This window comes from Equus quagga, chromosome 2 (assembly GCF_021613505.1).
Source record: "Equus quagga isolate Etosha38 chromosome 2, UCLA_HA_Equagga_1.0, whole genome shotgun sequence".
NCBI lineage: Eukaryota > Metazoa > Chordata > Mammalia > Perissodactyla > Equidae > Equus > Equus quagga.
This window is the reverse complement of record NC_060268.1, coordinates 59,086,606-59,103,797: the sequence shown is the minus strand read 5'-3', so window position 1 is coordinate 59,103,797 and position 17,192 is coordinate 59,086,606. Positions and strand designations below refer to the sequence as shown.

At 36.0% G+C, this 17,192-nt stretch overlaps 1 protein-coding gene across 4 annotated transcripts in view; it reads left to right on the top strand.

Annotated features, from left to right (window-relative positions):
- DPP8 (dipeptidyl peptidase 8) overlaps positions 1-17,192 on the top strand; it is a 62,075-nt gene that overhangs the window by 32,161 nt on the left and 12,722 nt on the right. For all 4 annotated transcript variants that reach the window (XM_046652897.1, XM_046652895.1, XM_046652898.1 and 1 more), the window contains 8 exons: positions 235-296; positions 2,552-2,652; positions 3,568-3,745; positions 4,634-4,793; positions 8,129-8,208; positions 11,284-11,436; positions 11,723-11,858; positions 13,339-13,484. In XM_046652897.1, the coding sequence (XP_046508853.1) occupies positions 235-296; positions 2,552-2,652; positions 3,568-3,745; positions 4,634-4,793; positions 8,129-8,208; positions 11,284-11,436; positions 11,723-11,858; positions 13,339-13,484 (1,016 nt within the window). The remainder of the gene's footprint in view (positions 1-234; positions 297-2,551; positions 2,653-3,567; positions 3,746-4,633; positions 4,794-8,128; positions 8,209-11,283; positions 11,437-11,722; positions 11,859-13,338; positions 13,485-17,192) is intronic.

Here is a 17,192-nt window from a genome sequence, read left to right as displayed (position 1 = left end):
CCTGCATTTCTCTTCTTTATTTCGTATTGACTATTGATGTTTTTCAGCCTCTTTTTTTCATACACATATTAAAAATAATGAATTTGAGATGGAATCCTAAGATTCTTATGCAATAAAGCCCTGACTCTATACAGTATTCCTGACTTAACTAAAGTGTAAGGAGGATTGATCTGGCAAAATTAGTTTGAAGAATTTTGGACATGCTTTACTATTCACTTTTGTCTCTTTCTAAAGGCACAGCAAATCCAAAAGTCACTTTTAAGATGTCAGAAATAATGATTGATGCTGAAGGAAGGGTAAGTATAAAATGTTGAGTTGACTTTTTGTGTCATTTGACTAATCTAGTCAGTCTAGTAGAGATCTTAGATAGCCTTTTTTATTTTTCGGACTTGTTGAACTTGCTGAGACATCTGTGGATCATGATTTCAGGCTGACCTAATTTTCTACTTTGAAAACTTGCCGATGGTTCCCAAGATAGGACTATGGGGATATGCATATTTGCCACTCCTTTCCAATAGTTTTTCTTCTTTGCCTTTGTTAAATCTTCAGATCAATATTTAAAAAAACAGTGGTTATTGACAGTGGTTATTCCTTCTGTGCCAGATAGATGTCTTTGGTAGATTAAATATCCCACGTCGCTCTTGTATTGCTGCTTTCCATTTGGACAGTTGAATGCTTATAAGTTGAATGCACACAAGATTAATTAAAAAGCAGTGAACTCTGCTAGGTTTTTTTTTTTTTTAGCAGCTTTATTGAGGTCTAATTCACATACAACACAATTTGCTCATTTAAAGTTTAAAATTACTTTTAGTATTTTCAGAGTTGTGCAACCATCAACATAGTCAATTTTAGAACATTTTCATCACCCTAAAAAGAAATCCCACATCTCTTAATCTTTAGCTCCCAACCTCCCCATACCTCCGAGCTCTAGGCAACCACTAATCTAACTCTCTGCCTGTAGATACGCCTATTCTAGACATTTTATATAAATGGAATCATATAGTATCCAGTCTGGTTTCTTTCACTTAGCATCATATTTTCAAGCTCCCTCTATGTTGCATAATATATCAACACTTCATTACTTTTTATCACCTAATATTATTCCATTGTATGGATATACCATACTTTATTTATCCACTCATCAGTTATATGTGACATTTGGGTTGTTTCCACTTTTTAGGTATTATGAATAATAGCCAAATTATGAATAATAGCTCTGAATGTGTATACAAGTTTTTGTGCAGGCATACATTTTCATTTCTCCTGGTTAGATACCTAGGAGTGAAATTATTGGGTCATATGATAACTCTATGTTTAACCTTTGAGGAACTGCCAAACTGTTTTACAAAGCAGCTGCACTATTTTATATTCCCATCAACAGTGTATGAGGTTTCCAGTTTCTCCACATCTTCATCAACATTTCTTATTGTTCATCTTATTTTTTTTTTTTTTAAGATTTTTTTTTTATTTTTTCCTTTTTCTCCCCAAAGCCCCCCGGTACATAGTTGTGTATTCTTCGTTGTGGGTTCTTCTAGTTGTGGCATGTGGGACGCTGCCTCAGCGTGGTCTGATGAGCAGTGCCATGTCCGCGCCCAGTATTCGAACTAACGAAACACTGGGCCGCCTGCAGCGGAGCGCGCGAACTTAACCACTCGGCCACGGGGCCAGCCCCTGTTCATCTTATTTATTATAGCCATCCTAGCAGGTTTGAAGTTGTATCTCATTGCGTTTTTGATTTACATTTTCTTTCTTTGTGTGTATGTGTGAGGAAGATTGGCCCTGAGCTAACATCTGTTGCCAGTCTTCTTCTTTGTGCTTGAGGAAGATTGTCGCTGAGCTGAAGTCTGTGCCAGTCTTCCTCTATTTTATGTGGGATGTCGCCACAGCATGGCTTGATGAGTAGTGCTGGGTCCACGCTGGGATCCGAACCTGTGAGCCCCAGGCCGCTGAAGTGGAACATAGAACTTAACCACTACGCCACCAGCTGGCCCCCTGATTTACGTTTTCTTGATGGCTAATGATATTAAACATCTTTTCATGTGTTTATTGGCCATTTGTATATCTTCTTTGGAGAACTGTCTATTCAGACCCTTTGCCTGTTTTTTAAATTTATTTTTTTAATTGTGTCGGCTAGACTTTTAAAGGGAAAAAGATTTGCTTGCCCAAGGCCATTTCACTAATATATGTCACAAATGATATTTTAGGCTAAAATATAGGGAACTAGGGACTACTATTTTTCTTAAATACTAGAGTCTAAAGTAATTAAAACTTGCTTTACCAGTTATTATCGGGGATCCTATTAGTACAAGCTCATGAGAAAAGACTTTTAGACTGTACTAATTCTTGTGGTTAGAACATTTTTAGGCATAAAAAACACCAGAATAGATAGCCCACAGTATACTGCTGGTTTTACTGTATCCTTTGTGTGCCTTTTTAAATACCTAAGTCTGAAAAAGTATCATGCTGTTAAAGATAATCATTTAAGTAGACTAGTAAGCTAGTTATTTATGTAAGTCTTCTATAACTAGGTTCCTTTTTTCTTTTTTAATAGATTATAGATGTCATAGATAAGGAACTAATTCAGCCTTTTGAGATTCTCTTTGAAGGAGTTGAATATATTGCCAGAGCTGGATGGACTCCAGAGGGAAAATAGTGCGTATGTTAAATTGTCACTTCTTTACAAATAATTTAGGATCCAGAACTTTAGAAATGTCTATGCTATTAGGTTTGCCTTTCGGTTGGAGCTACCTTCACGTGTAAATTTGCAGTGTAGTTATTTTTGCACAAAGAGTATTTCCTGAACTAAGTGTACTTGTGGATTTGTAACCCTATAAGCATAGGTACATTGCATTTTTAATTCTCTCTCTTACTTAGCCAGTCATGGTTTCAGTGTTATTTGTGGTTAAATTGTGTGACTTTTAAGGCTCACATATAAGTGTGTTTTTTTAATTATTTAATTTAAGCAGAAATATTTGGAGAGCCTTATATCAAGATGATAACGTACATTTCCTGTTTCTAATGTAGACAACAGGAGTTTCACAAAGCTGGCATTTGTTGACACTAAAGGGAGGAAACAATTTCAAAGGCCATCTGTGGTTTTGGAAATGTAAAGAAAACCACTTTTAAAGATTTTATTTTTCCTTTTTCTCCCAAAGCTCCCTGGTACATAGTTGCGTATTTTTAGTGGTGGGTCCTTCTAGTTGTGGCGTGTGGGATGCCGCCTCAGCATGGCTTGATGAGGGGTGCCATGTCTGCACTCAGGATTCGATCTGGTGAAACCCTGGGCTGCTGGAGCAGAGTGCGCAGACTTCAGCACTCGGCCACGGGGCCGGCCCCAAGAAAATCACTTTTAAAAACTCTGTTGAAGCCTAACTTTTAAAAATAAGTGTAGAATAAGCTAATACTTTTAATTAGAGATTTGTAAGTGATAATTTAACATATACTAAAGCAATTCTTTCATTATGATTATAGAAATAACTGATGGGTGCTAGAGGAGAGAGTAAGGGAATATTTATTTTCTGAGAGCTTGCTTTATTTTTGGTGCTTTTCTTTTATTTGTTTAAATAGTGCTTGGTCCATCCTACTAGATCGCTCCCAAACTCGCCTACAGATAGTCTTGATCTCACCTGAATTATTTATCCCAGTAGAAGATGATGCCATGGAAAGACAGAGACTCATTGAGTCAGTGCCTGACTCTGTGACGCCATTAATTATCTATGAAGAAACAACAGACATCTGGATAAATGTATGTGTGTTTTCCTGTACTTGGTTAAATAGTTTCTCAGAATGCTAAAGCAAGTGAAGTTTTAGAGCAGACTATCTAAATGTATTTTTTAAGTTCAAAGTAACTGTGAATGTTATTTGCTTAGTTTGAACATTTCGGAGTCTAATGATGGTTCTAGAGTGGAATGGTTTATAGATAGAAAGTAGATGCCATTGAAATGACATCTCCTTGGCTGCAGGTTTGCCCTTGTTCTTGGACACATCAGATACTGAAAAACAGCCTCATCAGTGCCTCTGAGAGCACCCCAAGAGTCCTGTCTAGAAAATACTTTCTCTTTTGAGTTGGCAAACTCTATGAAAATATACCAGTTTTGGATTGAATTTTGCATTTTCCAATTTAGTGAAAAAAACTTAAGATACAAAATAAATAAAACCAGCTCACTCTCTGGCTGAATATAGGCTTCATATGATTCACCTAAACCAGATGAACATCTGTTTTCTCTTCAACTGTTAGAATATTTCTCTTTTGAAAAGAAAAGCGAAACAAATTTTTCCTCATCATTTCTGTAATAAGATTTATATCATTAAACAAACCTCATGCCATGTTTCAAAGGATTACAGAAATGGTGAGTAAGAAAAAGCTTTTGGTCATATATTTTTCTTTTTTCTCCATTGAGTCTCCAATTCTCCATTGGAAACTTATTTCTCAATCGATGAAGTCTTTGACTAAAGTAAAATAAATCTGAAAGGCCCTGGCAAAATCTATAACTGTAAATATACCAGACCCCCAGCACTGACATTTATATTTCAGAGTGTGTTTATCAAGTAATTCTTCTTTCTCTAGTTTATTGAATTGTTTATATAGTATTTTCATTAATGTGTATAGTAAATTAAGCTATTCATTTTACAGATCCATGACATCTTTCATGTTTTTCCCCAAAGTCATGAAGACGAAATTGAATTTATTTTTGCCTCTGAATGCAAAACAGGTTTCCGTCATTTATATAAAATCACATCCATTTTAAAGGAGAGCAAATATAAACGATCCAGTGGTGGGCTTCCAGCCCCAAGTAAGAAATCTTTTTTTTATTTAAAAAAGAAAAAATGTTGGGGGCAGAAGATGGGAGGGGCAGGATAATTTAATGTTTCTTTTGTGTACTTTATAAGCATTAATACTTGCTTTATTAAACTTAATACATAAGTTAAACTAAAATGTAAATATAGGCATGTGTAAAAACATAGGTCAAAGTTCTTGATAGATACATAATCAACTATCAATAGTGAGAAATCTATGGGTAGTGAGATTACTTTTTTTTTTTTGCTGAGGAATATTCATCCTGAGATAATATATCCATGCCAGTCTTTCTCTATTTTTTAGTATGTGGGCCTCCAGCACAGTGTGGCCACTAACAGAGCAGTGTAGGTCTGCACCAGGAACTGAACCCAGGTCACCAAAGCAGAACAGTCTGAACTTAACCACTAGGCCACCGCGGCTGGCCTGAGATTACTTGTTTTTACTTTCTGCTTTTGCCTTGACTGTAATTTTAGTTTGTTTAAAGTGAGCCCATAACATTTTTAGATTAAAAAAGCTATTTTTAAAATCTTACATAGTTGTTAGATACTATATACTAGATTTTTTTAGACTGTCCGCATGTACAGCAAAGTTAATTTATAGTTAATAGCTCTTCAGATTGATATAATTATGTTGCCCAAGTGAAATTAAATAGTGTCAGCTGAAGTTAATTTCTCTTTAAAGAGTGATGGTTTTCCTTCTGGGAAATGTAATACAGAATGGATGTGTAAGCCTAGAAGAAGTGAAATGGTACATCAAATACTTCTCCTGGGTTTTTTAAAAATTGCGTTAATGGTTTTCTACTTTAATAATGTAGAGTTGGTTTTGGAATAGTAGCCACTTTACGTTGTTATGTTATATACTTAACTGCTATGTGTAACTTAACATAGCAGTTTTTTAAAAATTGTGGTAAAATATATGTATCAAAATTTAGCATTTTAACCGTTTTTAAGTATACAGTTTAGTGGCATTAAGTATATTCATACTCTTATGCAACCATCATCACCATCCATCTCCAGAATTTTTCATCTTCCAAAACTGAAACTACCCAATAAATAATACCCAGTTCAGCCAAAAATAATTAATTACTCCTCATTCCTCCTTCCTCTTGGCACCTGGCAACCACTCTCTGTCTCTATGAATTTGACTACTCTAGATACCTCATTCAAGTGGAATCATACAGTATTTGTCCTTTTATGACTGGCTTATTTCTCTTAGCATAATGTCCTTAAGGTTCATCTGTGTTGTAGTATGTGTCAGAATGTCCTTCCTTTTTAAGGCTGAATAATATTCCATTGTGTGTGTGTATATATGTGTATATATATATATATATATACATATATACACACACACACACACTACATTTTGTTTATCTATTCATCTATCCATGAACACTTAGGTTGCTTCCACCTTTTGGCTATTGTGAATAATGCTGCCATGAACATGGGTGTACAAATATCTATTTGAGACCCTGCTTTCAATTCTTTTGGGTATATACGCAGAAGTGAAATGCCAGATCATATGGTCATTCTATTTTAAAATTTTTTGAAGAACCTCACCATACTCTTTTCCATAGTAACTGCACCATTTTACATTCCCATAAGCAGTGCACAAGGGTTCCAATTTCTCCACATCCTTGCCAAAACTTATTTTGTTTTATATTTTTATAGTAGCCATCCTGGTGAGTGTGAAGTGGTATGTCATTGTGGTTTTCATTTGCATTTTCCTAATGACTAGTAACGTTGTGCCTCTTTTTGTGTGCTTATTGGCCATTTATATATCTTCTTTGGAGAAATGTCTATTCAAATCCTTTGTCAGCTTTCTAATTGGGTTGTTTATTTTTTTAATATGGCCTTTTAAACATCATTCTTATTTGGGAAATAGTGAACTACATGTTATGACTAGCAAAGGAGATACTTCTGTGACTCTGCTCCTTCTTTAGCCTAATTTTCTTTTAAAGCAGACAAAATCTTACATATCCAAGATGGAAAATGTCTTCCCTGAGAGTCTTAGTTTAACTTAGCCCTTAGTGTGAAATTGCCATTACCAGTTCCTCTGTTGTTCAGAAATTAAATCCACTTATGGAATTCCAGAAAGTTTAGTAAGGAAGACTAGTCAGAGCTGTAAATAGTAGTTAATTAACTAAAACAGTATTTTGGCAACTAATAAAAAAGATGATAACTTAAAATTTTGTACACCAATTGAAGAGTGTAAGAAGAGCTATTTCCTCAGTTAACATTCATGTTAGAATACCTAGGCTCTGTTCCCTCTCAGTGTCTATTTCTGGGCCCCTCTGTTGTCTACTGCTTCTTTCCCTCTTGCTCCTTTTTTTCTTAGTTTTTCTTGCTCCAAATCTTCCTCCTTTTCCTTGATGTCTACTTTATTTTCCTTCTCTCTTCTTCCTTAAATGGCTATGGTGTGAAATAATTAGTATTTGTTATATATAATATTTAATAAAATATATTTAATTAAAAATATAATATTTAATGAAAATATAATATTTAATAAAAATAATATAATAAATAATATTTATATTCTGGCCATAAAATTTAAAGTTGAATTTTTGTATCTAAGAAAAAATAAGTTGATTTTTTTTTAACTTGAATGGAACCCTAATTAAGACCCTGTACCATCTCACCATCTCAGCCTGTCCTTGGCTGTCACTCCCCACAGCCGTAGCTAGCAGCAGCTAGGCAAAGAGAAACGGTTTCCATCTTTTACCCTCTTCCTTAGGCCACTGAGAGAACCTCATCTGCCAAGACAAATGGGCCATGTTGGCATTTACTATGGTAATACAAGTTTGTTTTTTGGCAAATGAAGAACAGTTATATTAAAGTTTTCCTTCTGTGACTTTTTAAGTAGTTTGTTGCATTTCTGGAAGAAATGCCTTGTCGACCTATTAGACTTCTTTGTCTAACCAAAGATCTAGGAATAAAGTGCTTTTGAATTTTTTCCTTGCTTTACCATAAGACTCATTTTGCCATTTTCACTTTATTTACATGGATCATTCCATCATTATTCTAGAGTATTGTGAAGACTCATAACCTTAAATTTTTTTAATTGTAGACTTTTTTTGTTAAGGTGACATTCACATAACATTAAATTAACCGTTTTAAAATGAACATTTAAAAATGAACAGTGGTATTTAGTACAATGACAATGTTGTGCTACCACCATCTCTATCTAGTTCCAAAACATTTTCATTGCCCTAGACCAAACTGGAATTTTTTAATGCACCTCTTTGGAGGAAAGAGTTTAGAATACTATTCTTCATTGTTTCATTTGCTTATAGTTTCCTATAAAGTGCTGAATTATGACTGTATTTATCTTTAGGTGATTTCAAGTGTCCTGTCAAAGAGGAAATAGCAATTACCAGTGGTGAATGGGAAGTTCTTGGCCGGCATGGATCTAACGTATGTTCTTTTATTCAACTGATATGTTTGATCAACATCTGCTGTGTGTATGCAGTGCTAAAAATCAGCAGTGCAGCTCCATATGATGCCAGTGTTTTGAAAATACTGAGTTAGGACCTAAAAGAATGCAAGTTGTTAGAAAGGAAGAATTTTAGTTTAAATTATAAATCCCACCCAATATATGCCCCTAGTTTTAGATGTGTTCTGGTTACTAAAGGTCACTATTTTCAAATATAGTGTTGCTACTTATTAAGGAAAGGGCGTCCATGTTTCTCAAGTCCAGCAAAAGTTGTGAGTTAGGATATAGTTTGAAAAGTATTTTTAAATCTCTTATAGACTACTCATGTCATTTCTACATTCGAAATTGTATTTACTACTTCTGAGGTAGTGGTTCTCTTTCATTCACATGTCTATCGTATTTCACAAATTTAAAGTTTCATCCACTACCTACAAGGAGTAATGGACATTTATACAGAGTGTAGTTTGATAAGGAAAAGGAGGGAAATCCACCCTCTGTTTCACTCTTAGCATGTGGCTTTCTGTAGCATTTCAGTGACTTCTAATTTTTTTCTTTTGCTTTCATAGTGCCTTGTATTTGTTTCAGTTTTCAGTTAGGTGGTCAGTTTCATGAGATCTCTAGGAACCTCCCTCCTTTACATGTGTGATACATACAGTTAGGTTGATGTATACTACCAGGATTTAGTGAAGGCCTGTGCTTCCTCAAATTGGTTCAGAGACTTACTGAAGGATTATGTATAGAAGTCACTCGTAGTCCCCAAGGTGATTAAGGAGAAGGAATGAAGATCCAGGTCCCAGGTTTGTTTTTGGTAAAAGCTTTAGAATACCATAGGCGACCTTTTTTTTGTTTGAGGTAACATTGGTTTGTAACATATAAATTTCAGATGTACGTCATTTTTTTTTCGATTTCTGTGTAGATTGCATCATGTTTACCACCCAGAGACTAGTTGTCATCCTTCACCATACACACGTGCATAGGTAAACTTTAAAGTGTAATTTCCACTGAGAATCTCACATGGCCTTTTGGTTATATATCCAAATATATTTTTTTTCTGTTTAGGAACCTTGGATGTTATTGTCACCTGAGAAAAATCTTGTTGTGGAATTCTAAGTTCTGACAACAAAAAATTAACACTAATGTAAATTTCATGCTGTGTAATGGTTGGATAATACTGAGGGAACCCCCAAAATTGTATTTATTCAGGTCTGAACCTTATTTGAGCAATCTAAATGTCTTTCTACTACTTGCTATTAAGTGCATCAATTTTCTTCTTTGTTTATGTCAGGGTCATTAATGTGATATATTTGTCTCTCTTTCTTAACTCTCCTATTTTCCCTCTATCCTTGCTTTGTTTATTTTTTAAGTTACCGTTTTCTTCCCTACTTTTGCCAGTGCACCTTGTTCCCACCCAACAATTTCTAATGGTAGTAATTGGGTAAAGCTTTGAGACTTTTAAGCCCATGTGCCCCCTACTGTTGAGGAGTGGTTCTCAAAGTGTGGTCCCTGGACCAGCAGCAAAGCATCAGCAACTGGGAACTTTTTAGAAATGTAACTTCTTGGGCCCACCCCAGGTCTCCTGAATCAGAAATTATGGTTGGGGGTGAGGAATTAACTAATTACTTCTTCCATTTCGAAAGGCCTGACTCCCAGCAGCTAGGTCAAGAGCAGAACCAGTCCTCCAATCTCTTCTCTATATCCGTGTGTTTGTTTGTTGTTTTATCTTCCACATCAATGAAGTCATACAGTATTTGGCTTTCTCCATCTGACTATGTAGTCTCTGCAGAAGTCGAAATATAATGATCTACACCTGAAATTTATATGATGTTATAAACCAGTGTTACTTCAATAAAAAAATTTAAAAAGAGCAGAACCAGTCCTAACCTTTTGCACAGATTAACACATACCTTAAAGCTTCATGAATGCTTGTTCTGCCAGTTCCTATGACCTGTCCTTTCTGTATGTCATATGGGACTACTTAATCTCAACTGTGTTTATTTCTGTATCCATGTATGCTAAAAGATGTTTAATGTTGAAGAAGAAGTTTCTTGAAGAAAATGTGGCTTTTAATAACACTTGCTTTTAGAAAGGTATCTGTTTTCTTTGCTGTGTAAAAAAAATTTTAATATTATTAAACATTGTTTGAGTAGGCTGATAGATTTTAAAAGGCTTTTATTAAAGCCTTTTATTTAGAATCTTACTACAATTTGGGAAGACTATTAAGTGAGTTCAGCTGTGAGTTTATTTGCAAATTTTTTTGAGTTCTAAATGAAGACTTAAAAGATCTTATCCATACTTAATATACCAATATTGAAACTGTGATTGAGTTCAGTTATTCCCCAACCAATAGATAAAATGCTTTTGCAAGTTTGTACAAAAGACCAAAAAAGTACTGCCTGAGGTAATACTGCACTAATTGAGAAATATACAGGATGCCAAAATTAGGCTCTTAAGTACGCATGAATGGTTGACCTACACTGCATTTTAGGTATTTTTTTCCCTATAAAGGATTGTAATTTTAATGAAATAATTCTTTTTTTTTTAAAAGATTTTATTTTTCCTTTTTCTCCCCAAAGCTCCCCGGTGCATAGTTGTGCATTTTTAGTTGTGGGTCCTTCTAGTTGTGGCATGTGGGATGCCTCCTCAGCATGGCCTGATGAGTGGTGCCATGTCTGCCCCAGGATTTGAACCAGCGAAACCCTGGGCCGCCAAAGCGGAGCGCGTGAACTTAACCACTCAGCCACGGGGCCGGCCCCTGAAATAATTCTTGTATTTTAAGAAAAGCACACATTCTGACCATACAGGAAAGTCTACAAATAGCATGCAACTCAGGTGTCCTTTTTCCTTCTGGACAGGATCTATTCTTAGCTATAAGTCATAAACAAAACTGACTCCGGTTTGTTAACATTTGTGGCAAAATTTTTAAAAAGAGACACAAAGAGTGACTCAATGATTCTGGATTAAAATTGGGGATTGATTTATGTAAAATTGGAGGTTGAATTACTGGCCTTGCCAAGATCATGCTAGCATTGATTTTTTTGTTGTTGTTATTTTGGCAGATCCAGGTTGATGAAGTCAGAAAACTGGTTTATTTTGAAGGCACTAAAGACTCTCCTTTAGAACATCACCTGTACGTGGTCAGTTATATAAATCCTGGAGAAGTGACAAGGCTGACCGACCGTGGCTATTCCCACTCTTGCTGCATCAGCCAGGTATTAAGTCTCTGTTTGAAAAGGGTTTCCTGTCATATAAAAAGAAAATAAAAACCCACTGCTCATGTAATACTCCTTTTGAGTACTGTGAAAATTGGTGAAATTGGCCTACAAGAGTCTGATTCTGTTAGGAAAGGTTAAAAAGCTTAGCTTTAACTTCAACATTGTATGTATGCGTAAGTGGTCAGACTCTCTTACTCCTGCTATAGCATCAGTGCAGATGTAGCAGCAGATAGCCCTTTGTACTTTTCCCTGGGGAAAAACTAACTGTTTCTTCTTTCTCTAGCATTGTGACTTCTTTATAAGTAAATATAGTAACCAGAAGAATCCACACTGTGTGTCCCTTTACAAGCTATCAAGTCCTGATGATGACCCAACTTGCAAAACAAAGGAATTTTGGGCCACCATTTTGGATTCAGCAGGTACTCATTTCCCTGAACCTGATCTTAAGTAAGGTTAGTGCACTAAACCTGTGTCATATGTCCACATTCCTGGACAGAATCTTCCCATCTCTCACTGCTGCTTTTCCCTGAGCTGCTGGGTTCCTATTGATCCCCGCCCCCCCCCCCCCCCCCCGCCCCTCATATCAACTACTGAATAAGATGGGTTACCTTCCACTCTAGGCAGGAGCAGGTCTGGAAGGCCTTTTTGAAAATGAAATTAAAATGGTGAAGATATCAGCTAGGAAATGATTTATTCATGTTTTTGGGTGATTTTCCAGATAAACAAATGAACTTGAAAATAATGTATACTGAACTAGTAAGATTGAGCAGGGAAGCTGCAGCTTTAGGAAATAACCAGCCGGTACTTTCTTAAACTTTTAAAGCACTTGCAGTGGTCATCTTAATAAAAGAACACTCATTCTGTATAGGAGTGAGGATCACTGTGAATTATGTATTTTTTAAATGCTTGATTTCTTAAACATAAAGAATGGACTGATTTTGTGGGGTATTTTTTTTGTTTTTTGTGTGTGGAAGATTCGCCCTGCGCTAACATCCATTGCCAATCTTCCTCTTTTTTTTTCCCTGAGGAAGATTAGCCCTGAGCTGACATCTGTGCCAGTCTTCCTCTACTTTGTATGTGAGATGCCTCCACAGCATGGCTGACGAGTGGAGCAGGTCCGTGCCTGGGATCTGAACCCATGAACCCAGGCTGCTGAAGCAGAGCACACAGAACTTTAACCACTCAACCACAGGGCCAACCCCTAAATTTATGTATTTTTTAATCCACTTTATCCCCAAATCCTTTTCCCTGTTAAGTATTTTCACTCATTAATATCTGCTAAGAGATTAAGAAATTAGTGCAAAACCACAGAGTATAAGTATGTTCTAATGTCCACACGCAGAATTTGTAATATGGTGATGATCTCTGCTTAGACTGTAACATCATCCAGTATACACAGACTTAGGATAGGTCTGTATAGCTTCGGTAAACCAGAGACTGATCGTGACTTTCTTCTTTTCTGGATTCTGGTTAGGCTTATATAATCTCTAACGATCAGAAACAAATGTTTATTGAGCACCTGCCATGAGCAAAGTTAAATTGACTTAAGTTAAATTTCTCCTTCCAGTTTGTAGTGAGGTATAAGGCTTAACCATCAGTAAATTACACTGAACCAAGCACAAAGTACTTGTGTAGTTCTGCATGTAAATAACTCCTAGGTTCCAAGGATTATTCACGGTACTGTGGGTCTGCTTCTGAAATAGATAACTTGATATGTTCATTAGATTTTCTTTTTTAAAGACAAATGTTCTTGCTTAATTTCTTGCTTATCATCTGAAAGGGGGATGGTCAGTTATTTGTATGTAGGGTTGTGGGTTTATAGTGTCTTTTTCTTAGTCCCAGATTATAGAGCTCCTGTAGGAACTCCTTTTACAGACTCTGTGTGTCACCTCTGTGCAGGTCCTCTTCCTGACTATACCCCTCCTGAAATTTTCTCTTTTGAAAGTACTACTGGATTTACATTGTATGGGATGCTGTACAAACCTCATGATCTACAACCTGGAAAGAAATACCCCACTGTGTTGTTCATATATGGTGGTCCTCAGGTGGGCATATTTATATACCTGTGTGTGTGTATATTTTTAACGTGATTTGTGTTTTAAATGTCTAGACAATTGTTTAAGTTAAGATTTGAGCATTGTTGGGCCTCTGCTATTATTGACCCTAGCTATGTTCTAATTATCCAGTTTAGGAGTTCAGGAAGCTGGAATTTTTTTTTTTTTGAGGAAGATTAGCCCTGAGCTAGCATCTGCCACCCATCCTCTTCTTTTTGCTGAGGAAGACTGGCCCTGAGCTAACATCCATGCCCATCTTCCTCTACTTAATATGTAGGACGCCTACCACAGCATGGCTTGCCAAGCAGTGCCGTGTCTGCACCCAGGATCTGAACTGGCGAACCTCGGGCCGCCGAAGTAGAAGGTGCCAACTTAACCGCTGCTCCACAGGGCCAGCCCCAGGAAGCTGGGTTTTGTTAGACAGTTAATTTGTAAATCAATGTCAATTTCTTAATTTACAGTGAGGACTATAACTGTCATAGGGAATGGAATATTCATGTCAGTAGGTAAATGTATTGTTTTCTATATAGAGAAACTTGTTTGGGAAATGAAGTTAAATAATTAAATGCCTTGGTAAATAAAAAGAGTCTTAATGGATATATTTTCAGAAATCCTTGGTAGCCTAATGAATTCCCCCTCTTAATTCTAAGGCTATATCTCTCAAGCAGACTAGAATAGAATCTTTTCTTGTAACAGCTAGTTAAGGTAACTGCTTACTACTATTGAGCCCTGTAAGAAGTTTACACCTTGGTTTTCCTTTTTTGTATTAAATATTAACATATGAGTATTAAGTAAATTCTCTTGACTATCAGTAAAATATTTTGGGTAGATGAATTGGTTAATTGGTAATTTTTAAAAGTATTTATTCTTGATTGTATATCTTACATTGAGCCCTTGAAGAAATTAGAATATAATTACACTGTTTTTATAATGCAACTCTTGGACTCAGTAAATATCCTCTATTCCTAGTTATTCAGTATCTGGAAATGTATCTAGATGCCAAATCATCCAAAAAATAAAATAAAAGTAAAATAACTATATAAGCCATAAAAATCTCAGCAGTGGCGGTCATATATCAAGTTAAATCACCTTGCCATCGTTAGTTGTGTTTTACAAACAAACAAAACATGATTCACTTTTGTGTTATAATGATCTACACATAAATCATGAAAGAATTAAATTAGATATTTGTTAAAAACTTGAAGCCAGATCTTTGTAAACTTAAAAAAAAGGCTTAATGCAAAGAAATTCAAGAGAAAATTACAGGACACTCTCAGAAGCTTTACATGTTTTGTTATATTGTTTGCATGTTAAGGCCAAGTAAGAAGGGTGTCTCTCCTTCCCAATGAAGAAATGATATGTGAGATATGTGAAAAATACACTATAAAAACTAGTTGGTTACCTAGATTTTAAGACTAAAGGGCTCCTTATATTAGTAATTAAGTTGAAGAAGTCTAAGCCACATTAAAAGATACTCAGTATCACTAGTCAGGGAAATGCAAGTCAAAATCACAATGAGACACCATTTCACATCCATTAGGATTGCTGTTATCAAAAAAAGGGGAAAATAACAAATGCTGATGAGGCTATAGAGAATTGAAACTCTGATGCATTGCTGATGGGAATGTAAAATGGTGCAGCTGCTATGAAAAACAATATGGCAGTTCTTTAAAAAGTTAAATGCAGAATTCCAGTGTGATCCAGCACTTCCATTGCTGGGTATATACTCAAAAGAATTGAAAGCAGAGACTTGAACAGATGCTTGCACACCAGTGTTCATTGCAGCATTATTTACAGTAGCCAAAAGGTAGAAGCACCCCAAGTGTCCACTGACAGATGAATGGCTAAACAAAATGTGGTTTATATTGGAATATTATAGAGCCTTTAAAAAGGGAGGAAATTCTGACACATGCTATAGCATGGATGAACCTTGAGGACATTATGCTAAGTGAAATAAGCCTGATAAGAAAGGACAGTTATTGTATTATTCCGCTAGTATGAGGTATCTACAATAAGCAAATTCATAGAGACAGAAAGTAGAATAGAGATTGCCAGGGATAGGGGTAGGGATAGGGAGTTAGTGTTTAATAGGTATGGAGTTTCTGTTTAGGATGATGAAAAAGTTCTGGAAATGGATGGTGATGATAGTTGTACAGCAGTGTGAATGTACTTAATGCCACTGAATTGTACACTTAAAATGGTTGAAATGGTAAATTTTATGTTATGGATATTCTACCATAATAAAGTTTTACCTAATGCAATTAAAACAAAATTATTTAATTATTTGGAGTGCTTTATGAATACAGCTGTACTTTTTTGCACTTATAAAAACAGTTTCTTTCTCAAAGTATTCTTTGGAAGCATTCAGATTTGGTAAGGCCTTTGGAGAACCTGGTGTTCAGTTTGCAGGAAGATTTCCCCATGCGTGATAGAATGCTTCTTGCACTTCAGCTCCCTGGGGGATCATTCATCCTCTTGTGTGATGACTCCATTGGGGTAAATTATGAAGAGGCTCCTTAATGTAAGACCAGGTCTTTCTAATACCACACAATATTGTGTGAAATTTGATTACATCTTATAAGTGGTCCAGGCTGTGTTCTTTCTTGGTGTATATTCAGGTCAAAGTGGGAATCTACTGAAAAGCAGCAGCGTCACAATTCATCACATGAAGTGAATTACTTTGTCATTAAATGCAACGATAGCTGTGGTCTGACAAAAGTGAAATCCAAGAAAAGCAATGAATATTTCCCATTAAAGTCAACAAGGCTTAGTTCTTTAAACTCTTCATTAATAACAGCTATATGTTTTAAAATGTTTATTTAATAAATTCTTACGATGCTTCGTATGTGCCAGACACTGTTCTGAAAATATAAATGCCCAGGAGAGCAGGCTAGGTGATAGCAGGACACAGGTTCTGAAGAATTGATACTGAAGGAGATTTTTGAATTCTCAGTGGCGAAGGGCATTATGTTTAAGTACCTTCTTCCAGAAGTAGCAGGCCTCCAGGCTGCAAAGGCAGAAACACTGTCTCTGAGGGAAAATGTTCATATCAGGCAGTTGAGGCCATCTGTATGAAAGTAGAGAAAGAAGTAAGGGAGTTTTCTTTAAATGCTCACATTTGTGTTCTACGCCTAGTACTTCTTTCAGCTCCCTCCCTTTTAAAAAAGCACCTTTGCCCACCAAACCCCTCCTCCCAAGGTCAGAAGGGAAAAACATCATTCTCCCATCTCTATTTTTCATTCATTCGTTCAGCAAATAGTTACTGAGTTCTTATTATGTATCAGGTAGTATTCTAGGCAATGAGGATACCACAGTGAACAAGTCAGACTAATATCTCACCCTCATGGAACTTAATGAGGAAGACAGTAAACAAGTAGACATATAAATGATGTAACTTCTTGTAATGGGAGTGCTATGAATAATTGCTGGGAAAGAGGATGGCAAGGTGACTAAAATGGGGGTTCTGATAGGAAGGTCAGGGAAGGTCTCTGAGGGTGCAGAGGATGAGAAGGAATGAGCCAGGTTAAAGATCTGAGAGAAGAGCATTTAGATGGAGGGAACAGTAAATGTCAAGGTCCTGGGGCTAGAATCAACTTGATATAGTTGATAATATAGTCAGAGGACAGTGTGCAAAGGAGAAGTGTTGTGAGATGAGATCAGAGAAATAGCCAAGAACCAGATGATGTAGAGTCTCAAAGG